The sequence below is a fragment of the Gymnodraco acuticeps genome, unplaced genomic scaffold (assembly GCF_902827175.1).
Source record: "Gymnodraco acuticeps unplaced genomic scaffold, fGymAcu1.1, whole genome shotgun sequence".
Taxonomy (NCBI): Eukaryota; Metazoa; Chordata; class Actinopteri; order Perciformes; family Bathydraconidae; genus Gymnodraco; species Gymnodraco acuticeps.
The window spans coordinates 3,150-28,093 of NW_022990085.1; the positions used below are offsets into that span (position 1 = coordinate 3,150).

General features: G+C 43.7%; 1 protein-coding gene across 1 annotated transcript; it reads right to left on the reverse strand.

The window, feature by feature from the left end:
- Positions 1–1,636: 1,636 nt before the first annotated feature.
- LOC117546178 (voltage-dependent T-type calcium channel subunit alpha-1G-like) lies at positions 1,637–3,123 on the reverse strand (the record flags this gene model as incomplete). Its single annotated transcript, XM_034216321.1, is given in 2 exon segments — positions 1,637–1,906; positions 2,618–3,123. A coding segment is annotated over 1 exon segment (263 nt), but the record flags the coding sequence as incomplete, so codon positions are not given.
- Positions 3,124–24,944: the final 21,821 nt, after the last annotated feature.

The following is a 24,944-nucleotide window of genomic DNA, read 5'->3' on the forward strand; positions in this document are numbered from 1 at the left end:
AGTCACACCATACACAAAGGCATTAAATAATCCAGCACATAAACCGCAATGAGGTACAAAACGAAACACCTTATTTCCAGTAATATTTCTTTGCAAAATAATAAAACACAGATATATAGATATATATATAGTTCAATCCAGTTGAGTAGAACACCAACATCTATTCCAGTTCATAGGATCCAAAAACAAAGGCACTCAAGGAAAGTGCTTTGATCATTGGGTTTGATCGACAGATGTGAAAAACGGAGTTTCTTTAGAGAACCACTTAATATCTTGAGTTTATCAGAGATGTCTTGGAATAACTCATTCAGTATGAAAAACTGACAAACAGTGTTGGACCAAAATGACTAGTAAGTGAATCAATGAAAAGGTTGCAACCCTCAAACATCCAGCTCAATGAGAACCACAAACACACCTCAGATTAGGTCATTGTGCCCACTTTAGATCATCATTATTGTGTTTACCAGTGCTCACACGGTTCTTAAAGATATGTCCTTAAGCGTGAGAAAAAGACAAATCAATAAAGACAAAGACGACCAATTAGTCAAGAACCGACTAAGAGATCCAATGAGAGCAATACACACATGTGAGACACACTTCAACGTAGGCTTTTTTGTTCATATTAGGTCAGAAATCTTGAGTCTACCAGTGACAGGTTTCTTAAAAAAAGACAAATTGACAAAGACAACCAATTAGTCGACTAATGAGAACAATGCACACATTTAGGTCACTCAAACACACCTTGATCAGAACATTGTGTTCATCGGTAATACATCTGGACCAGTTCCTGAGTTCAGTGCTCTTTGTTTCTTGGAAATAACACATCCAGCATAAAAAAGACAAATCTATAGAGACCAATAGGAAGTTTGTCAACTAAGAGATCCAAGGACACCGATACACACCTCATAGCAGGCCTTGTTGTTCCTATAGGTCACAAATCTTGAGTTTACCATTTCAAGTTCTCATCATTTTCTTAAAAAGTATTGCGTAAGCATGAAAACAGACAATCTACAATCCTCCAGGACCATCAAATAGACGACGAATTGACTAAGAACCAACAGAAAGTAGCGCATCGACCTGGAGATCCAGCTCGAATAACATCAGCACACACATTTGAGTCAAACAAACACATTATTTGGTTCATATTAGGTCATAAATGGTGTGTTTAGTGAAGTGTGTTTTAAATAAGTAATTAAGCATGAAAAAAGACAAATCTACGAAGACCAAGCTAACCAAGTACAACGTATTGATTACAGATCCAATGCACACCAAAACACACATTTGATTCCCACACAAACACACTTCAGATCCGGCCATTTGTTCATATTTGGTCACAAATCTTGTCTGAAATCATTAGACAAGATCAAATGACACCAATTCAGATATTTCACAAAAACACACCTCAGATCAGTTGTTCAAATAATCTCATGAAGCTCGTTCACAGAAAGAATACACAAAAAGCCAAAGTAGATCACAACACACACACACACACACACACACACACACACACACACACACACACACACACACATCTGAATAACTTGAGGTCACGTGGAGGAGCTGCAGGTGTCTCTTACCTGCCACAGGTGGAGGCGCCATGGCTCCTTAAATATATCTCTAAAGTATCAAAGGATATGGGTTGCTGACCATCTGCAGACACCAGCTCCGCGGTCTGGTGGTCTGCTTCAGGTAGAAGAAGACCACCGGGGCCATGGCGGGGTAAGGCAGGCTCTCATCCCCGCCTTCAGACGCCTCATCTCCGGCTGCAGAGATCCGGTCAGGCGCCGGTTCCTCCGTCGGTCCCCCTCTTCCTGATCCACCGGACAGGTCGTTGAGCCGGAGGAAAGTCCGGTTCAGAGAGGAGAGACCCTCCGGATTTCCCCCATCCTCAGCCATCATTCACCTCCTGCAAGCGCGAGGCGATTACACATTTATTAGATACAGTAAATACAGCTGACAGCCGCGCAATGCTTTAAGTATCTGCACAGCAACGCGCATTACAGTCAAGACAATCTGCACATTTACTCGTGATTTTTATGTTTGAATGCTGCAAATCTACTGCTGCACATTCTGTAGGAACAGGCAACAGTAGGAAGCAGTGGCGGTGGTGTTGGGGAAATATGCGCAGAAAGTAAAAAGCGATTGTTGATTTATTTATCATTTTGCGGCAGATTTTTTATTCTAAATGTGCACGAGGGGAACATTCCCTGATGCACATTTCGGAACAGGCAACAGTAGGAAACAGTGAGTGGTTATTTTTGGGGGAAAATATGCGCACACCTCCTCGAAAAACGGCTGCATACATATCATTTAAAACAATGAATATGCTCCAAAAGTTGGGGTTTTTATGAACAGAAATGCTACATATTAAGGACACATTTGCTTCTTAAGGCTGGTTTATATAATGGAGCCTCCAAAAATTCAAGGAGGGCTCGCATTCCTTTTCATCAGAAACAATGCCAACAATCCCAATTCTGCCACAATAGCATGTCACAGCGTCTCCAAACTTCATCTCCACCGACAAACCATGAAGCATGCATGCATTACGGAGTGATTTGCGCCACGTTTTGAGTAAAATAAGCGCATTAGAGCATATATTCTTTCTTTCTTTTTGTACCTGTAATGGACTCGCTAGATGTGCCCAAAGCGCGCTCAGTCATCGCATGATCAGTTTGGCTGTAAAGTCCACACCAGCCTGAAGTAAAAACCCAGTGGAGAGAGAGAGAGGAGAGGATTCTGGAGGACAGTATAGTTTCCAGGCTTTTAATAATCAACACTTCACAACCATCCCCCGGTGGGAATACAAAAAGGAAACCTCTAGATGTGTGTTTGCAGCCTCATGCGCAAAAAAAACTTCTTTAGAATCCCTTCCTTTTCCACAGATCTGATAGAGAAACCCCCAAAAATGTGAAAAAGAGTGAAATATTCCCACGTTTTCCTCCTTTAAATGTTAATATCCAGGACTTTTCGGAGCATCCACAGGCGGTTTTTCGGGTTTTTTAAAGATCCATGGAGATGCTGCACGTCCTGCCGCTCAGAAACCTTTTGGTGTTCCTCTAAATATCACACACTCCACCCCGCTCCATGGTTGCACACACACTCCTGCTCGCGCTGGTGTCTCGTGCAGACTGAGTTCGCTCGGTTCCGTCCATCAGGAGCCTCACAGCTGGATGGAGAGCCCAACTTCTCCCTCTGCGGCTCACAGCCAATCACAGCGCGCCCTCACTCGCTGCTGCCTCCTCATTGGCTGAGCGACCTGTCAGTCTAAGTGTGAGAGCGGGGAGGCGGGGGGCAAACAGCTGGAATCTTATTGTCAACCGGCAGCCAATCAGAAGCGAGGGACGACTGCGTTGCTCTGTGATTGGTGGAGAGGTTATTATAGGGAATGTTTGAGGGGAAAGTTGCCACAGGGAGCAATGTGACTTTTTAAAGTACAGTACAAGTATTTATGTTGTACTTGTACTTTAGTTTAGCTTTCTTGCTACTTTGTACTTAAACTCCACTGAGGAAAATATTGTAGTTTTTACTACATTATATTTAGAACTTTAGCTATTTATTTATACAATAACATGTTTGTCTTTTTATCTAACACATACATACTAAATACTATTAATTTCAAAATGTGATTTTCCTCACACTATCCAATTAAAATAGAATATATTGAGGCGTGTGGCGCAGTGGGTTGTGCGTTGGTGTTCGGTTCAGAGGGTCACAGGTTCAAACCCCACTGCAGTCAGCATGTCGTTGTGTCCCTGAGACTCTTCACCCCAAAGTGCTCCTGTGGGGATTGTCCACAGTATTGAGTATGTGAGTCGCTTTGGATAAAAGCGTCTAACAAGTGACATGTGATGTAATACAAAGGCTTTCAGTCATTACGAATATGGCACTAAAGTGAAAGAAAAACAGAAAATGGTTTTATATAAACACAGAAATATTTAATGTTTTATCAAGGGTTGCCAGATTTGGGAACCCCAGGCAAGAAGTGTTCTGGCATGTTTGCTGGTGGCCACTAGGGGAAGACGTTTCCCCAGGCTTTTCTGCCTCACACACACACACACACACACACACACACACACACACACACACACACACACACACACACACTCACACGCACACACACACACACACACACACACACATACCATGTATACATCACTTCAGGGGACATTACATTGACTTACATGCATTTCCTGGAGACTTATCCTAACCCTAACCATAACCAACACATGCCTAACCCTAACCCTTAACCTAACCCTAACCCTTACCCTTACCCTTAACCTTACCAAGTCTTCACCCTAAAATGAATGATTCCCCTCATGGGGACCTCCATTATGTCCCCATAAGGGAGGCGAGTCCCCACACGTGACTGTGTAAACAGATTTAGGTCCCCACAAGTATAGTAATGCTAGGCCACACACACACACACACACACACACACACACACACACACACACACACACTTTTCATTACAGTGTACTGAATGATCATTGATCCGTGAGAATGGCAAATCAATCAGAGGACCAATTTCTTTCTCAGTGAATCTGTCACGACTTATGTGCAGAGATGCATCACCTGGACTCATTGTGAAGGTGTGAAGAAGAAGAGTTTCCAAAACCCTTTATTTACATATTTAACATACAGTATGTACAAATATTTCAAATTGAGTGCTTCATTGTGGAAGAAAAGCCAATGTACTTCAAAAACTATCCAATACAAGATATTGACATGCATTCTACCTTAACTGAAGAGACAATGTCTTTGCCGCAGAAGAAGAATAAGAAGTGCACACACCTGACCTGAAATGTAAACAACAGCCTGCACACACAGTCCCTTGTTTCGACTGATTGCTTAATGATGTACTCTCCTAACAAAGTACTCGTTAACACATATTGATCCAGCTCTGCTTGTTAGGCAGAAACTCTTCTGAATACACACACTACAAAAACACAATTAAGACAAAGCTCAGCGTGAAGCTAAATCTACAAACACGGCCTTCATCAATAATAAACAACACAATCATCTATTATTCACAAAGTGGAGCAAAGCCTCGGTGATTCAACACTTCCCAAGGCGAGCTCTTATGAGCGGGCGATGAATTATGTTTGCTACAGGAGGGCCGGTTTCAGATAGGACCCCAATTTGTCAGAGAGAGTGGTCTCTCCAGGGGGGGGGGCTTTATACAGCAGCACTGTTTGTACAGACACACACACACACACACACCGACACACACACACACACACACACATACCATGTATACATCACTTCAGGGGACATTACATTGACTTACATGCATTTCCTGGAGACTTATCCTAACCTTAACCATAACCAACACATGCCTAACCCTAACCCTTACCCTAAACCTAACCCTTACCCTTAACCTTACCCTTACCCTAACCCTAACCCTAAACCTTACCCTAAACCTAACCCTTACCCTAACCCTAACCCTTACCCTTAACCTTACCCTTACCCTAAACCTTACCCTTACCCTAAACCTAACCAAGTCTTCACCCTAAAATTAATGATTCCCCTTATGGGGACCTCCAATTTGTCCCCATAAGGGCGGCGAGTCCGAACAGATTTAGGTCCCCACAAGTATAGTAATGCTAGACCACACACACACACACACACACACACACACACACACACACACACACACACGCACACACACAGAGACAGACTGATGCTAAGGAGTTAAAGAGGACGCTCATTTTCAGGTTCATATTATTTACTGACATGTCTCCATGCTTCAATGTTCAGAAAGCTCTTTATTTCTCTCATACTGCCTGTGCTGCAGCTCCTCTGTTCACCCTCTGTCTGAAACCAGAGCCCAGTCTGCTCTGATTGGTTAGCTGGCCAGCTCTGTTGTGATTGGTCAACCTCTTAGAGATGTCCCGCCCCTTAGCCTATCACGTACAATGTGTTGGAGCGCTAGCCAATAGGAGCGCGAGTGTTACAGTGATGTCAGGAAGTAAACCAATGGAGGTGCTTCAGGCGGACGGGAAGAGTGTGTTTCTAAAATCCTCGCAGTGTTTTACTAATTTGATATTCGTGAGATTTGTTTTGGTTCTGCAGAAGTAATGACACGATCATTTGACTTGTTTGTACTTGTATCGGTTGTGTTTCAGCTTGTTTGGCCTTTGCAGCCTAGAAACTACACTGTTAAGCCAAAACTACAAGAATATTTGTTTTTAAAGCTCCGTCAGAGCTTCCTCACCACTGATCACAACACATTAGCTCCGTGGTTTGAAGCCCGTTAGTGGGTAAACATGCCATTTGACAAGCTGCTTTTTCTCATGAGATATCTTACTCTTTCGACAACGGGGGAATTTTTCAACAAAGCAAACATGGACATAGAGACGAAAACAGTCCTGACAACATGTGGAAATATGTCACGCAGGTTCCTTTTAATGAATACAATCAGATCCAGTTTAATATGATCTTCGTGGTCAGGAAGTTGTTGTTCTCATGTTCTGTTTAACTTTGTGGAAATCACTCCGGACAAGAAGCCATTCCTTTACTCAGCGCCAGCAAACCTGTTCTCGTTTAAAGGCAGCTATTGATAATGTTTTGATTTGGGACATTAAAATACATGGAAGTTCAGCTTCAAAAACATGTTTATCTGTAACATATGAAGCAGTCAGAGTTAACCCTTCTCTTGCGTTTCGGGTCAAAAGTGACCGAATGACTTTTATTTTAATCATAAATATTGTGTTTTTCATCCAATTGCCTCAATAGCGTATGTTATCCTCCACACGAGGCCTCTGAACACTTGATGATCACCACTTGGGTTTATTCAACAGTGAAACACGCTTGACGTTTTCGGTCAGATTTGACCGCCATAGAAAATGAATGGGTATGAGTGTATTATGTTCATCCTGCAGATGGAAAACATCTATATATACACACAGGTTACGGGAACCTCTCCCTTTCTCGCGCTGTGTCATACCTTCTCACAGGTGCGAGCTCTGTGCCCCTCGAGAAACACAAACCTCTCCCTTTCTCGCGCTAAATGCGCCTCCCTCACTGGCTCTCAAGCAGTTATATGTGTGCCTTGCTCACATTGGACTCATTGACACAAAGAGCAGGCGAACGATTAGGAGATTTTCTGTACGAGGAGCTCTGGACACATTTTTGAACCAGATGAAGAGGAGATGGAGGAAGATGAAGAGGAGATAGAGGAAGATGAAGAGGAGATAGAGGAAGATGAAGAGGAGATAGAGGAAGATGAAGAGGAGATAGAGGAAGATGAAGAGGAGAGAGAGGAAGATGAAGAGGAGATAGAGGAAGATGAAGAGGAGAGAGAGGAAGATGAAGAGGAGAGAGAGGAAGATGAAGAGGAGAGAGAGGAAGATGAAGAGGAGAGAGAGGAAGATGAAGAGGAGAGAGAGGAAGATGAAGAGGAGAGAGAGGAAGATGAAGAGGAGATAGAGGAAGATGAAGAGGAGATAGAGGAAGATGAAGAGGAGATAGAGGAAGATGAAGAGGAGATAGAGGAAGATGTCTCAGAAATGGACGACAACATCGATCCAGACTATGAGCCTAAAACACACCAGGAAGAGGCCCCTGAGGGAGAGGCCCCTGAGATAGAGGCCCCTGAGGGAGAGGAGGGAGAGGCCCCTGAGATAGAGGCCCCTGAGATAGAGGCCCTGAGTAGAGGAGAGGCCCCTGAGGGAGAGGCCCCTGAGGGAGAGGAGGGAGAGGCCCCTGAGATAGAGGCCCCTGAGGGAGAGGAGGGAGAGGCCCCTGAGTTAGAGGCCCCTGAGATAGAGGCCCCTGAGATAGAGGCCCCGGAGGGAGAGGGAGAGGCCTGAGATAGGCCCCTGAGATAGAGGCCCCTGAGGGAGGAGGGAGAGGCCCTGAGAGAGGCCCCTGAGATAGAGGCCCCTGAGATAGAGGCCCCTGAGTTAGAGGAGGGAGAGGCCCCTGAGGGAGAGGCCCCTGAGGGAGAGGAGGGAGAGGCCCCTGAGATAGAGGCCCCTGAGGGAGAGGAGGGAGAGGCCCCTGAGTTAGAGGCCCCTGAGTTAGAGGCCCCTGAGATAGAGGCCCCTGAGATAGAGGCCCCGGAGGGAGAGGAGGGAGAGGCCCCTGAGATAGAGGCCCCTGAGGAAGAGGAGGGAGAGGCCCCTGAGATAGAGGCCCCTGAGTTAGAGGAGGGAGAGCCCCCTGAGATAGAGGCCCCTGAGGGAGAGGAGGGAGAGGCCCCTGAGGGAGAGGCCCCTGAGATAGAGGCCCCTGAGGGAGAAGAGGGAGAGGCCCCTGAGTTAGAGGCCCCTGAGATAGAGGCCCCTGAGATAGAGGCCCCTGAGTTAGAGGCCCCTGAGTTAGAGGCCCCTGAGATAGAGGCCCCTGAGTTAGAGGCCCCTGAGTTAGAGGCCCCTGAGATAGAGGCCCCTGAGATAGAGGCCTCTGAGTTAGAGGCCCCTGAGTTAGAGGCCCCTGAGATAGAGGCCCCTGAGATAGAGGCCCCTGAGATAGAGGCCCCTGAGTTAGAGGAGGGAGAGGCCCCTGAGGAGAGGAGGGAGAGGCCCCTGAGATAGAGGCCCCTGAGGGAGAGGAGGGAGAGGCCCCTGAGATAGAGGCCCCTGAGTTAGAGGAGGGAGAGGCCCCTGAGGGAGAGGCCCCTGAGATAGAGGCCCCTGAGGGAGAGGCCCCTGAGATAGAGGCCCCTGAGGGAGAGGCCCCTGAGATAGAGGCCCCTGAGGTAGAGGCCCCTGAGATAGAAGCCCCTGAGATAGAGGCCCCTGAGATAGAGGCTCCTAAGGGAGAGGAACCTGAGGTGACATTCCACAATTTTGCATTGCCTACTATGTGCGTGAACACACGTGAACACACACACACACACATGTTCTGAACATGTTATGGTATATTTCTCTTTCAATAAATGTTCATTGAGGAAAACAGCATCAGGGTCTTATTTTATATTCATCACAGTGAATGCTGAACTTGATGGGCCCACCGGTGGGCATCATTGGAACGGGAAGAATCTCAGCTACAACACTAACTAAATCATTTCCATCTCCAGTAAACACAGCCGATATGGCAAGAATTTTATACAGTAATGTAAAATAAGCACTATCTTTGAACTTATTGCCAAAAATAATATGAAATTCACCCCTGGTGTCATTCTGTCTGTAATCCCTTGATTCTACTTGCGTTGACTGTTCAAATGAGATGTCAACCATCACAATTGGATAAGGGGTTCTAGAGATATCACTGTGCAAAACACACCGGACAATTTTGACCGAAAATAGTATGGGAAGGGGGGTATGACCTAACGCAAGAGAAGGGTTAAGAGACATGAGGTGTTTGTTATTACAAGTTTAACACTCTAAAACTGAGCTTATCTGCCTTTAACATCATTGTGTGGTTGTTTTTTTACAAGATTTTACAAACATTTCCGGCAATTCAAGCAAATAGGTCGAAACATTGCATTATATTTTGATTTGGGACACTACAACTCCTGGAAATTCAGATTTAAAACCATGACTGTTTATCTGTAACAATATATAAGGGGAAGAGGCAGGAGTAAAACATCTGTAGGTGCTATTATTACAAGTTTAACGCTCTAAAATGTAGATAATCAAATTAATCGGTTCTTTAATCAGATTTGACAAACATTGGCCCCAAGAATTGGCATTATATTTTTATTTGGGACTTTAAAATTCATATTCAGATTCAAAACCATGACTGTTATTCTGACATAAGAAACAACTCGAGTTAAAACATAAGAGACGGATCTTTTAGACACTTTAATCAGATTTAAGCGACGTTTTCAACAACACATGTGAACATGGCATTACAAACCCACCTGAACTCCACCCACTTCACACCAGTGAGAAAAACCAAAGACAAATACAGAAATACAGATTAAATATCAACAAGACTAAATACTGTATGTTTTCAGGGCCTTTGTACAACAGTGTCACATCTGCCTACAAGAACAGTCCATTTAGCATTCATAGTAGATGGTTCAAAGTCATACATGCAAGCAGTATGAGGACGTTACTGATAATATAGAGATTTCCTGTGTTAGGTATTTTCTAATTGTCTCAATATATAAAACACACTGAACACACACTGAACACACACTGAACACACACTCACATGATGAAGCTGATCACTTCTCATCTCACGTTTCTATGCTGAATAATAAATAAAAGCAAATGTCAGTTTATCTTATCCCACACGCGATCCAAAACAATACAGTAATTATGAGTCAGTGTACCGTGACTCATTGGGTGTGTGTGTGTGTGTGTGTGTGTGTGGTGTGTGTGTGTGTGTGTGTGTGTGTGTGTGTGTGTGTGTGTGTGTGTGTGTGTGTGTGTGTGTGTGTGTGTGTATGTGTGTGTGTGTGGCCTAGCATTACTATACTTGTGGGGACCTAAATCTGTTTACACAGTCACGTGTGGGGACATAATTGAGGTCCCCATGAGGGGAGTCATTAATTTTAGGGTGAAGACTTGGTTAGGTTAAGGGTTAGGGTTAGGGTTAGGCATGTGTTGGTTATGGTTAAGGTTAGGATAAGTCTCCAGGAAATGCATGTAAGTCAATGTAATGTCCCCTGAAGTGATGTATACATGGGATGTGTGTGTGTGTGTGTGTGTGTGTGTGTGTGTGTGTGTGTGTGTGTGTGTGTGTGTGTGTGTGTGTGTGTGTGTGTGTGTGTGTGTGTGTGTGTTGTGTGTGTCTGTGTGTGTGATGGGAGTATGAAGAGGGTCCACAACAATATCAGTCATTTATAAACACAGATCACTTCTAATTGATAAATGTTAAACAGAGGAGTCCAGACTACACAAAGACTCTGAGGCTTTTTTTCTCCAAATCACACGTGATTTCAGTGATTCTGATTCACAGGTCGTCGGTAACCTTGGTTACGGAGTGGAGCAGCTTCGGAGAGGACTATTTTCAACACTTCATAAATTAACTTTTTTCTGTAATGACAAGGAGGCAGACGGAGAGGAGACTGGAGAGGGACGATGAAGATGAAGAAGAGGAAGATATTTTAAATATTAAGGAGGAAAAGAGCAGAGTTACCAACGAAGAAGAAGGTATCACAAGTAGAAGCAAGTGAAGGTAGGGAAAAGAGGAGTGGTGGAAGGGAAGGCATCACAAATAAGTGGAAACACCATTTAAAATATATTTATAAAAATATAAATAACAAAAAATATCGAAAAGGAACATTTCAAAATAAATTAATTAATCAAATTAAATTAAAACAAATTAAACTAATAATACAATATAGGAAAAGCAAGTAGAGGGTGCAGATGTAAGATAGGGAAACAGATAGAAATACAGTGAATACAAGAAAATTAAATAACACTTGCTAGTTCAAAAGCAGTAATTAATAACTCAGCTGGTATTGATTACTTGTTTAACGATGGTTTGAAGTAGTTCAGAAGCAGGCACGTGTACAGCTGCCGCAGAACCGCTGCAAAGAGGAACAGGAAGTCTCACACCGCGGTATTCTCGTTTGAGGGCGTGTCATGACCGTGGCGTTGACAAAAGCAATTCGAGTTCTTAAAACATGTTCTCATTGTTACTTACTTATTTAAACGCACATTGAAAAAAAATCAATTTAGGGCAAATAAATGACATTAGAAAATAGAGTTGTATTGACTTCACCATCGGAAAGCGTGTCTACAGTGTACAATGCCTTGTTAACCCGCTGTTACATAATAACGTCCCACTTTATGACCGATAAATCTGATTTCATTCAAACTCGAGGAGGAGAGTAAGAAGTATTTTGGCATCACTGTGCCCTGATGATTAATAGATAGGTGCTGAGAAAAGGAAACCCACTCTCTACTTTTGTGTTCTCTTTGATCCCCTCCCTCTCCTCCTCTCTGAGCCTAATTAAACATCCTTTTTTATCTTTAGAAACGTAAATTGATAACGACATTTGCAACAAAGCAGAGAGAGAAAGTGGAGAGGAACAGAAGAAAGCCTCACCAGATTTCTGTCTTTCATCTCCTTCCTCTTTGAGCTCCAGAAGAGGCTGTGTGGGGCCCTGGCTCTGGAGGAAATGCTACTGATGGTAGGCCAAGGTTTTACATGGCTATATCGAGACAGTACAGAAGTGTGGAAATAGTTACAATCAATTACAAACACAAATAGCAACAGAAAATCTACTAGAAACTGTTTTAAGTTCATAAATATGTTGTTTAGACGTGAAGGAAGCACTCAGATGCAGAGATGACAAAAGTACACATCCTTTACTCGAGTAGAAGTACAGATACTCACGTTTAAAGATGTTCTGGTAAAAGTAGAAGTACTGACTAAACGTATTTACTCAAGTGAAAGCAAAGAGGCTTTGAAATGTACTTCAGTAGAAAGTACCCATAGCTAGCAGCTGTTTTAAAGAGTACCTGACCTCCCTTTATATTAAAGGTGGGGTAGGTACGTTTCAGAAACCGGCTATAGGCACGCAATGACTCTGAATAATAATGATCACGCCACCAAACACACATTCAAACTAAAGGAACCATCCATCCATCTTCCCGCTTATCCGTGGTCGGGTCTCGGGGGTAGCAGTTCCAGCAGAGAGCCCCAAACTTTCTTTTCCCTGGCGACATCAACCAGCTCTGACTGGGGGGTCCCAAGGCGCTCCCAGGCCAGCAAAGAGATATAATCCCTCCACCTGGTCCTAGGTCTACCCCTTGGTCTCTTCCCAGCTGGACGTGCCTGGAACACCTCCCTAGGGAGGCGCCCAGGTGGCATCCTAACTAGGTGCCCGAACCACCTCAACTGGCTCCTTTCAAAACAACATCCGGTTTCACTATGAGTGGTCGCATTTTCGAGAGCTCCCGCTTTGGCGGTTATTCCTCACGATTTTTTACATATTTCATCCTCCTGACAATATGGATTATGGACTCCTACCTCAACTCATCAATAAGACAACATCACTTAGAGAAGGAGAGTAATGAAAGCGGGGATAAAATGAACCACAATGACTTTTACCTTCTCAACGGCTGGGAAATGAAACACCTCGCTTTTGGAAGTGCAAGCATTCATGCATTATTAACTGCAAACCCGACGCGAAAGTACTTACCCCCGTCAGGCAAACTAGACCGAAGAAGTATGATCGTCTTGGTCTTATTGTTAGCGGGAGACATCCATCTGAATCCGGGCCCAGTGCAGACAAGAAGCCAGTCCTGCAGGCTCGACGAGCTAGCATCTCAATTAGCATCAGAACTAGCATCTCTTCCGCTGCAACAACAACTACGCGACGACAACAGAGACCGTGGAGACAGCGGAGACCAAGGAATAAACGGAGACTTCGAGATTCCCCCGGGGACGCCTCGGCAGACAGACACGCATGAGGCAGTGACGAGAGGAAGAGAACCGAGATCCGAGGGAACAAATATCCGCCATGTTGTTAGCCACCCTGCTAGCATATCAACGGCTAAAGCTACAACGGAGCCTCCCTCCCCACACCACCACGACAAGCCGGTTGCTGTAACGGACAAAGACAAATATCTGCAAGCTGACGACATTGTGCATTTAAGCAACAAAAATGGACTACATATTTTTCATCTGAACACTAACAGCCTGAGACACAAACTGGCTGAACTCAGGCAGCTATTCATGAACGGTAAGGCAAGCATATTATGCTTTTCTGAGACCAAATTGGACAATTCCATTACAGATTCAGAGATTGAAATTGAAGATTATCTTGTAGTGAGAAGGGACAGGAACGTGAATGGAGGTGGTGTCTGCATGTACATACATAAAGACACCAATTTCAAAAACCGTACTGACCTGCATCATGAAAATATTGAATCTGTGTGGGTTGAAATTCTTTTTGACAATGCTAAATCTGTAATAGTCGGGACAATCTATAGACCACCGGAACAGAGTGACTTTTATGATACATTAGATGGGTGTTTGGCTGATGTGGGGGATGTAGAGACAATTATTATTGGAGACTGGAACACGGATATGCAACGTAAAGACACGTCCGTCTTCAAGTCCTTCAGTAGGATTTGTGATCTGCACGGCTTCAGCCAGCTAATCACCCAACCCACCCGGGTATGTGAAACAACACAAACTACCATTGATCTCATTCTGACCTCTGACAGGTCCAGGATCTCCAGTAAAGGGGTTATAGCATGCGGTTTAAGTGATCATTATATGATATTCTGTACCCGCAAAAAGCTAAAACAAAGGGCCGGCTGTCACAAAACAGTCATATCTAGAGACCTCAAAAACTACTCTAGCGAGGCCTGTAACCTAGAACTGGAGAGCCTGGACTGGTCAGATGAGCTCAGTGGTACACAAGTTGAAGAAACATGGCTTGGTTTCAAAAACAAATTCTCTGCAATACTCAATGATTTGGCCCCCCTAAGAACAACCAGGGTAAAAAATCGCGCTGAGCCGTGGATGCACTCCGGCATACTGACCGCCATGAAAACCAGAGACAAAAAATGCTCTGAGTTTCATAAAAGTCAGTCAATGCTTTCCAAAAGCACGAGCAGTGAACTCCAGGCCCACGTGACTGAACTCAAAATTGAAAGAAACAGACTAAGAAATGACGTAAGCTCCATGATCAAAACTGCCAAAAAGAATTTCATCAATGTCAAAACTGAGGAAAACAAAAATAAACCCCGTGAACTTTGGAAATTACTCAATAACCAGCTTGGCTGCAGTAAAAAACTCAAAACGAGATTTTCTAACTTAAACATAAAGACAGATAACAGGCTCATCACAGACAAACTGGATGTGGCCAAGTACTTGAACATTTTTTTCACAAACATAGCCACAACTCTTGTAAATAAATTACCCTCCCACTCAGGGCTTTTTGGAGTAGATCACATCATGACCTACTACAAAAACCTAGGGGTACGCAAAGATGATTTCAGTCTAGCAAGGGTAACAACAGCAGAGGTACTCATTAAACTGAGCGCCCTCCAACCTAACAAGGCCACTGGCCACGACAATATCCCCTCCAAATTCCTCAGAGACACAGCAGCCGCCATCTCACCAGTCATAGCTCACATAATTAACCTCTCCATAAAACAGGGACACGTACCCAAAGACTTCAAAATTGCAAGAGTAACCCCCCTGCACAAAAAGGGCAGCAAATTGGACCCAGGCAACTACCTCCCTGTTTCTATACTTACCTCCATCTCGAAAGTCATGGAAACAATAGTATATGAACAGGTCGAAAAGTACCTCGCGGAAAATAAACTAATCTATGAATTTCAATCTGGCTTTAGAACATCCCACTCCACTGACACATGCCTTCTTTATTTGAGCGACCACATCAAACAAGAGGTGGACGAGGGCAAGTACTGCGGCATGGTGATGCTGGACCTACAAAAGGCTTTCGACACTGTCAATCACCCCATTCTGATTGACAAGCTAAAAGCAATTGGTTTTGATAAACTATCGGTGAGCTGGATGCGGTCCTACCTGGAGGGGAGAGAACAGATGGTGGAGGTAAACGGTACTCTGTCCCCCCCCCTCCCAGTGAGCTGTGGTGTTCCACAAGGAAGCATATTAGGTCCGTTACTGTTCCTAATTTATGTAAATGACATGTCATCAGTATGTGACTGCAACTTGTTCCTGTTCGCGGACGACTCAGCCCTGCTGGTCTCTGACAGGAACAGATTGCAGGTTGAAAAAACCCTCAGCTCCGAGCTCGGCAGAATATGCACCTGGCTCGCCGATAATAAATTATCATTACACCTGGGTAAAACAGAGTCCATTCTCTTCGGTTCGAAACATAATCTCAGCAAATCCGACGACTTCTCAGTTGCAGTGGGCGACATTATTGTCACAAGTAAGAAGGAAATTACATACCTAGGATCTATTCTTGAGGCAAACCTCTCCTGTGACAAAATGGCATCCAATGTAATAAAAAAAGTCAATCAAAGAACTAGATTCCTATACCGGATCTCCTCTCTGGTAAACAAGAACACCCTGAAAACTCTGGCAGGAGCACTCATTCAAGGGTACTATGACTATGCTTGCACGTCATGGTACCATAGCACCTCCAAGGCGCTACAAATAAAACTTCAAACATCGCAAAATAAACTGGTCAGACTACTGCTTGACCTTTCATCTAGAACCCACCTCACCTCTGCCCACTTTGACAACCTAGGATGGCTTAGAGTAGACGACAGAGTACAGCTACTTGCAATGGGCCTGGTCTACAAGATCCACTACACCTCTATGGTACCCATGTACATGTCAAAATTCTTCCCAAAGGTCAAGGAATACCATGATCATAACACCAGAGGGAGCTCCACAAATCATGTGAAACCCAGATTTGGCACAAAAAAGGGGGAATACACGTTTCGCAATGATGCCACATCAAGGTGGAACGCTCTTCCCACAACTGTAAAGGAAAGTAAAACTATACTTACCTTCAAAACCTCTCTTAAAGAGCACCTTCGGGGGAGAGCATTGCAAAACTGGCCCCGGTAATGGTACAAATCTCAACCTGTCGTTCAATGGCCAGCTTCCCCCCCCCCCCATCTATGTATATACTCGCATTTTAGACTCTGTTACTAACTGTATATCTGTAGACTTGGTATGTCTTAAATGTCCGGTTAGGATGTATTAGAACGAAATCTAAAATGAAAATTGTAAATAAGCAATCTGTATGTAAAAAACCACCTGTATGTAAATTGTAAATAAGCCATCTGTATGTCAAATATGTCTTATATGTCTTAAATGACATGATGAATTGGAAATGGGGGACCCTGATGTAAACAAGACGAAAGTCTTTCTCTGGTCTGCATCCCCTTAACAATTGTATGTTTTGAGCTGTACTGAACTGTACCCAATATACAAGCTGTTAATAAACTTTTCAATCAATCAATCAATCGAAGGAGGAGCGGCTCAACTCCGAGTCCCTCCCGGATGACTGAACTTCTCACCTTATCCCTAAGGGAGACACCAGCCACCCTGCGGAGAAAACCCATCTCGGCCGCTTGTATCTATCTATATACTAAAGGAACCAGCCTGGATAAATAATAAAACTATGGATAAATCAAAGAAAAGAAAAGTACCAGAGGAACACAGGATTTAATTATCCGTGGTTAGAGTTATCTGCTTTCACAGCAAACGATGCTGGCTTACCGGTATGCTTGATATGTGGAGAGAAGTTGTCAAAGGTGCTGCAGCCTTTACGTCCGAGGGAAAACACGGGAGAGGAAGACAGCTGACGATCTTCAGTCATAATTCAATCATTAACTCTTTTTAGGGTTTTATTTATTTCAAAGTGGGCCCATTTCAATGATATTCATTTTCTTCAAATGTGCAGAGGACTCCCCAAGTGCTGTGTTGATTTATTTTAAAGTAGGCCTGTGTATTTTTTGTAATTCTCCTTATAGGAGTTATTTGTTTTTATTAGAAGTAAACAGTTTTCTATAATGTAATAAATAATAAATGCAAAAAAAGTGTTTGTCTTTGATGTAACAATATATACAACTTTAAAAGCTATCAAGCTATCAAGCTATCAAATATGTTTTGCGGCTCCAGACAAAAAGGATTGGTGGAAAAGGGTTGCAGACCCCTGGGCTGCACGGATATCAATTCATTGACTTTTGGACTGAATTTGATTGATTACGAAAATAGTTGGTAATTCGTTTTACTGAAGATGGAGAAGTCAGTTCTGCGACTAATCTTTAAACGTATAGCGATGTCCTATTCGGGCTAAAAACCAGCAAAACTACAGCTCTCCTACACCAGGTCCCAACTAAGCATTACATGTGTAATTTGATTGTTTGAAGGATTACATAATGCAACCATTCTCGTCCTCATATGACACAGTTAAAGGAAAAACTCTGCAATCAATCACTCTCAAGGACGGACCAAGCAAGCCTGGACACGAATTCCAATCAAAACGCCTCACACACACACTCTCGCACACACACTCTTTTTATCCTCAAGTACTGTGTTCAAACTAGTTGTCTCTGTGAGTCATGCAAGTGTTCACACTTTTGACACCTTGGACAACTTTCATCCATCTAATTTGTGATGACATCTGTCCGTATTGAGTCCCATTTGGATTCCTTCATTACAGGGGACAGGCCTAATAAGGTGACCTGACTGTGTGTGTGTGTGTGTGTGTGTGTGTGTGTGTGTGTGTGTGTGTGTGTGTGTGTGTGTGTGTGTGTGTGTGTGTGTGTGTGTGTGTGTGTGTGTGTGTGTGTGTGTGTGTGTGTGTGTGTGTGTGTGTGTGTCAGAAACATGTGAACTCAAAGGCCATCTACAGCTGCTACCTGCCAATTGCATCTGACAGCAAGTCTGTTCACCTGCCTATCATCTCCATGTCCACACACACACACACATACACACACATACATACATACACACACACACACACACACACACACATACATACATACACACACACACACACACAGGAATGCATCCAAGTACACTAGAAACAGACACTCACTCGGACAGCTTGAGAACAAACAGAAAAGCCACTCTTGTGTTTTCATGTGAAATACTTTCTGTTCCTCTTCCTCTTCCTCATGAGGGGAAAACCGATGAAGGTGTTTACATCCCAGGTGTGATTGAAAGGCCTCCCGAGAGCTTGTGTTTCATGTCAGAAATAGCATGTGGCCTTTTGTATGAACACACCAGTGTAGATTAAATAAAAAAAAGCGAGGCCCACTCATTTGTCTCGAGCCATTTCCCCCGAAATAACTGAGCGACTGAAATCAATATTTCCATGATGGCGTGATGGAGGGTGAATTATTTTAACGATGGAGGAGAGTGTGTGAGGATGGAGAAAGAAAATGGAGTAGGCTGCTGCTGTGTGTGGACACATTTCTAAATGATTACATATGTCTTTGCCATTTTAGTTCAATGATGTAATCCCAACATTCCCCCCACTATAATTTAGTGGTTCATAAGAAAAAGGAAACCATGATTTCAGACTTTTATCCTGATGCAACATTTAAGCTTCAAGCTATATAGTAGACATTGGACTGTACTGTACACATTGAGAGAAACTTTTATTTGAACATCAGCAGGAGAGGACTCTTTAAAGTAGAGACACTACACACTGATATACACCTGAACATCAGCAGGAGAGAACTCTTTAAAGTAGAGACACTACATACTGATATACACTTGAACATCAGCAGGAGAGGACTCTTTAAAGTAGAGACACTACACACTGATATACACTTGAACATCAGCAGGAGAGGACTCTTTAAAGTAGAGACACTACACACTGATATACACTTGAACATCAGCAGGAGAGAACTCTTTAAAGTAGAGACACTACATACTGATATACACCTGAACATCAGCAGGAGAGGACTCTTTAAAGTAGAGACACTACATACTGATATACACCTGAACATCAGCAGGAGAGGACTCTTTAAAGTAGAGACACTACATACTGATATACACCTGAACATCAGCAGGAGAGAACTCTTTAAAGTAGAGACACTACATACTGATATACACCTGAACATCAGCAGGAGAGGACTCTTTAAAGTAGAGACACTACATACTGATATACACCTGAACATCAGCAGGAGAGGACTCTTTAAAGTAGAGACACTACATACTGATATACACCTGAACATCAGCAGGAGAGGACTCTTTAAAGTAGAGACACTACATACTGATATACACCTGAACATCAGCAGGAGAGGACTCTTTAAAGTAGAGACACTACATACTGATATACACCTGAACATCAGCAGGAGAGGACTCTTTAAAGTAGAGACACTACATACTGATATACACCTGAACATCAGCAGGAGAGGACTCTTTAAAGTAGAGACACTACATACTGATATACACCTGAACATCAGCAGGAGAGGACTCTTTAAAGTAGAGACACTACATACTGATATACACCTGAATATCAGCAGGAGAGGACTCTTTAAAGTAGAGACACGACATACTGATATACACCTGAACATCAGCAGGAGAGGACTCTTTAAAGTAGAGACACTACATACTGATATACACCTGAACATCAGCAGGAGAGGACTCTTTAAAGTAGAGACACTACATACTGATATACACCTGACCATCAGCAGGAGAGGACTCTTTAAAGTAGAGACACTACACACTGATATATATTTTGATATTGGTTTTATTGACTCCTGCCTAAACTCGAAAATGGCTTGATTCACTCCAGAAGGACAACTCGAATTTGAATCTGTTTTCTCTCTATGTGCGTGTGGTAGATTCCTTATTGCTTCATTCAGCCTCTTGATGCTCATTCAGGTTGAAAACCTTTAACACAAAACATTACTTTCGTTCACTTTAGGTACAACTAAAAACATGCCATCTTTTAACAAGCACTTTAATTTCTTAATTTACAATTACATTTAACATTTAATCAAAAATAAATGCATTTCAACAAAGTAAATTATATTTCAGCATCTTATATTTGAGCTTCTTTCCTCAGGACTAGAAATAATAATACATCAAATCAAACATGGTTCAAACAGATTAAACATTTGCAAATATGGTTGAATCTTTGAGTCTCTTCTCTCACAGGGAACTGTGTGTCCTCTGCTGAGAGGGTGTCCCCAGGTGTGTTGCATTTAGCTCCTTAATTAGGAAGCTCACTTCCTTTGAGCCACATTCTCAGTGGAATCACACCCTAGGCTCCCTGTCTCCACCTGCTGGACTGGAGCCAGATGTGAATTGCATTTCTCAAGCTCTGACAAAACACCTCCCACTTGAGCTCCTGGTTCCTGAACCCAAGGAGGTCACAACACTTTTTCTATTGAAGTTACAGAAAATGATTCACTGCTGATGAGTTTGGTGTATTGTACTATTTCCCAGTCTGATCATCATATTTGATGTTCTTGCTCCCAGCATTTTGCTCTTCAATGGGAAGCAGAACCACGATGCGCCGGACGTCTCTGTGAAGTACTGTGGCAGGGATTTTAGTTGAGTTTTTTGTTCGTCCCCACAACTTTTCTCCTGGCGGGTTGTTCAATAACCTTTTCCGATGGGACTGGGTAGTTTGGAAAGGTGCGGACATTTACATCTCTCACAATGTCCTTTCCATCGGTGTTAACACCAACCACCCTGGCAAGTCTGTATTGACCTCTTAAGGCATTCTGGTCTGCCACCCAAACAACATCTCCGACAGCCACATTCCGCTCCCTTGTGTGCCACTTATTTCTTACAAACAGATTGGGCCCTGCCAACTGACTCCACTTCCTCCAGAATTTGACTACTTCGGCTTGGATTTCCCTTAATCCTTTGTAGGGATAGCTTTCAAATGTAAAGCTCCCAGGGTCTCCCTTTGGTCCAGACCTTCCAAGCAAAAGTGAGTTTGGGCAGATGTACCCTACGCAGTCCTCCCTGCTTTGAATCCTGGCATCAATCGGTCTCTCGTTAGCCAAGTTAGCTGCCATGTATAGGAATGTTTGAAATTCTCCCCATGTGAATGTTCCATCTCCTCCAAGGTTGTTGAGTCTGCAGGATGAATGCTCCAGCTCCACTCTGTTCCATGTTTGGTAGCTTCATCCTCCAGCTCAGATTTTCCTAAGCAGTCCAGAAACATGTAGAGCTCCTTCAGGGCAGGTCTGGCTCCTACAAAGTTGCTTCCGGGATCCGATCACATTTTCTTTGGATGTCCCCTCAATGCAGTGAATCTTTTGTAGGCCAGTAGGAAGCCTTCAGCTGACTGGTCTCCAACAACATCTACATGTATGGCTCTGGATGCCATACAGCAGAAGACAATGCCCCATACTTTCAGCCTCACTTGGTCCTTCACCTCATATGGTCCAACCAGTCTGATTTGGATACCTTCTTCCGTCTCCCACCTGAGGTACACCACAGCTCCAAAGCTTTTGTCACTTCCATCGGAGAATGTTATTCCCAAAGGTTTACCGATCCAGCTGGGTGGCGTCAAGCTTCTGTGGAAGGTGATTTGACTCAGTTGCACATACTCTTCAAATACTTGTACTGCTTCCTCCCTTAGGCCTGCTGACAGTGGATTATCCCAAGTTTCCCGGCTGGATTTTCCGCTTCCTGCCTCCTGGAACGCTTTTCTGACGAGTATGGCTCCCTTCTGTTTCAATGGTGTGACAAGACCGATGGGATCATAGAGGCCTGCTACCTGACTTAATAGCTCTCTTCTGGTTAAAGGGTCAGGAGTCTTTCCTCTTCTTCAAGGAGGTCTTGGCCTACTCTCATCTTCCTCTTTTTCCTTGAGAAGTTGATGGAGGTAAGCACATATAGTTTGTCCTCCTCCACGAGGTAGCCAACCCCCAGGGCCTTATTGTCCTCTCCCTTCATTTGATTTGGAAGTATCAATCCTCTGTCTTCTCCTGCAGATGTCACTTGGTTGTGGTTCTCCTGCCCCTGCCTCTCACTTTGCCCTGAGTGGACCCAAGGTTTAAGAAAGAATCCTCCAGCTTTCAGGATTTCCTCAACCCCATTAGTGCACTCTTCTAACCTTTTTTGGTCATTGTGGGATGTCAGGATGTCATCCACGTAGCAATCTTCCTCCAGGACTCTTCTTTCCTCTTTGAGGTGTGTAAACATTGGTAGCCTTGATTTTTCTCGCATAGCCAGCTGTGCTATGCATCCTGCAGGTCGATCACCAATGTTGACTCTTGTTATTGCATATTCACTTATTTCTTCGTCCTGAGTGTCTCTCCATAAGAATCTGTGAAGATGCATTTCCAGGTCTTCCAGCCACACGGAATTATACATCTTCCTGATGTCTCCCAAAGCTGCATGCACTCCTCTTCTGAATCGGAGTAAAACTCCTCGGATTGGATTCAATACATCGGGCCCCTTCAGTAGAAGATCGTTCATACTGAACCCTTTGAACTTTTGGCTGCTGTTCCACACAAGGCGTACCGGTGTTGTCACAGAGTGAGGATTTGGTGCCACCAAGTGGCTCACATACCATACTGGTCCTGCCCAGCTGTCCTTTATCTCTTTAGTGAATTTCTTTGCTGCTCCTCTTTCCACCATCTCATGTACCTGTGCCTTGTAGGCAGCTTGCCAATCTGGCTCCCTCTTGAGTTGTTTTTCTGTCCTCAGAAAAGTTGCTTCCACTGCAGTCCTGTTGTTGGGAAGAGAGATTGGGTCCTCGATCCAAGGGTACTTTGTATCCCAGTGTGGAGCACTACTGTGGGCATCAGCTGTAACATAGGTAAGGCCTTGTTTTATGATTTCCAGCTCTTTTTCCTCAATGAATGTCATTTCCTTTCTTCCAGGCTGACAATGACCACATCCTCCACATTTTGGTTCACAGGCTGCTCCAATACTGTCCCACTTCCACCAATCCAGAAACTCTCTGTCAACAGCTGTGCTTTTTGTTTCATCCTGAATCTCTTCAGCTCCGATGATTTCCTCGTATTTCACTGCGGCCATACGCATGGAGCAAGCGAAGTGTGTTTCAGACTTATGTGTTGTCATCTCCACTTCCTCAAAGAGATCAGTGTGAGCTCCAGCCACAGTTTTACCCAGTGGGCTGTCCCACAAAACGAGGTCTCAAACAATCTTCACCCTCTGTGGGACCAGTCTACCTTCTCGGTGGCTGATAAGTAGCTCAATGTTTTCTGGTCTTTTTAAATCCTTAAGTTTGACTTCTGGAAATAACTTCTTCAGCTGTTCAGGTTCGATGACTCTTTGCACGTTGGCCATTTCATTGAGGCCATAATAAACAAGTTGGTGCGCTTTTTCTGTACCTCTGGGTGTCTTGACTCTAACTCTGAGGAAATATCTTCTGCTGTTCACCCTCATTGTCATTCCTCCAACTCCATGGACAACCAATGTGATTTTTTCCCTTTCCAGGTTTAACCGTGGCGGCTCTGTGGGTTATGTAGTTGGTGTCTGATGCTAAATCTATCAGGGTTCCAACTTTCTGACCTGAATTTGCAGTAACTTCCAGCAGCATCATGATAACTGGTATCTCGCCATGTCTATTTCCTTCCATCCGCACAGACCGGTCCTTCATTGCAGTTTGTTATTGCAGTCATATTGGAAAAGGCGTTCTTGCATTTTCTGCCATTTCGGGAGAGAGTTCAGCAATACATTTCACTTGCTCTTCTGTGAGTTTGGGTCTTTTCTTCAAGTCTTTCCCACCTTTGTCCAGTTCACGTTCTCTGTACTCTCCTTTAGGACAGAGGAAAAAGTGGTGGTCCGAAGAGCTCCCCTTCTTGCATTCTCTTTTCCTGCAAAGGTAGGTGCTTACACATTCATGTCCTTCTTCATGACATCTCAAACACCTCTTACAAGCTCCCAACCTCTTCACAGCATCTAACTTTTCGACCAGATTCAGGCTCTTGAACTGCTTTCAAAAGAATAGTTTCTCTTCATGCCTTTCTTCTCCACTGACAATACAACGTCCGTCTCTCCTGGTGGAACGTGTTGAGGAATATTTTCATTTAAACTTCCTTTCCGGTTTCTCTGACTTTTCAGTTGCTCCAAGCTGCTCCAGTTTTTCCAAGATCTCTTCTTGTGTCTTCAGAAACTCGAGGAGACTGTCAAAATGGTTCTCAGGGGTGACTCTATTGCTGGGATTTACCATGAAGACGAGCCAATCCTTCTTCACAGGATCCGGCAGCTTGCTCTCTATGGACCTAGTGACCAGTGGGTTCTTGATGGCATCTGTCCTTCCAAGCTCTGTCAGGTCTGCCAGTGCTTTCTCCACAGTTTGGATTAAGTCGATGACTCTTCTTGGTTGATCAGCAGAGGACTCTTTAAAGTAGAGACACTACATACTGATATACACCTGAACATCAGCAGGAGAGGACTCTTTAAAGTAGAGACACTACATACTGATATACACCTGAACATCAGCAGGAGAGGACTCTTTAAAGTAGAGACACTACATACTGATATACACCTGAACATCAGCAGGAGAGGATTCTTTAAAGTAGAGACACTACATACTGATATACACCTGAACATCAGCAGGAGAGGACTCTTTAAAGTAGAGACACTACATACTGATATACACCTGAACATCAGCAGGAGAGGAC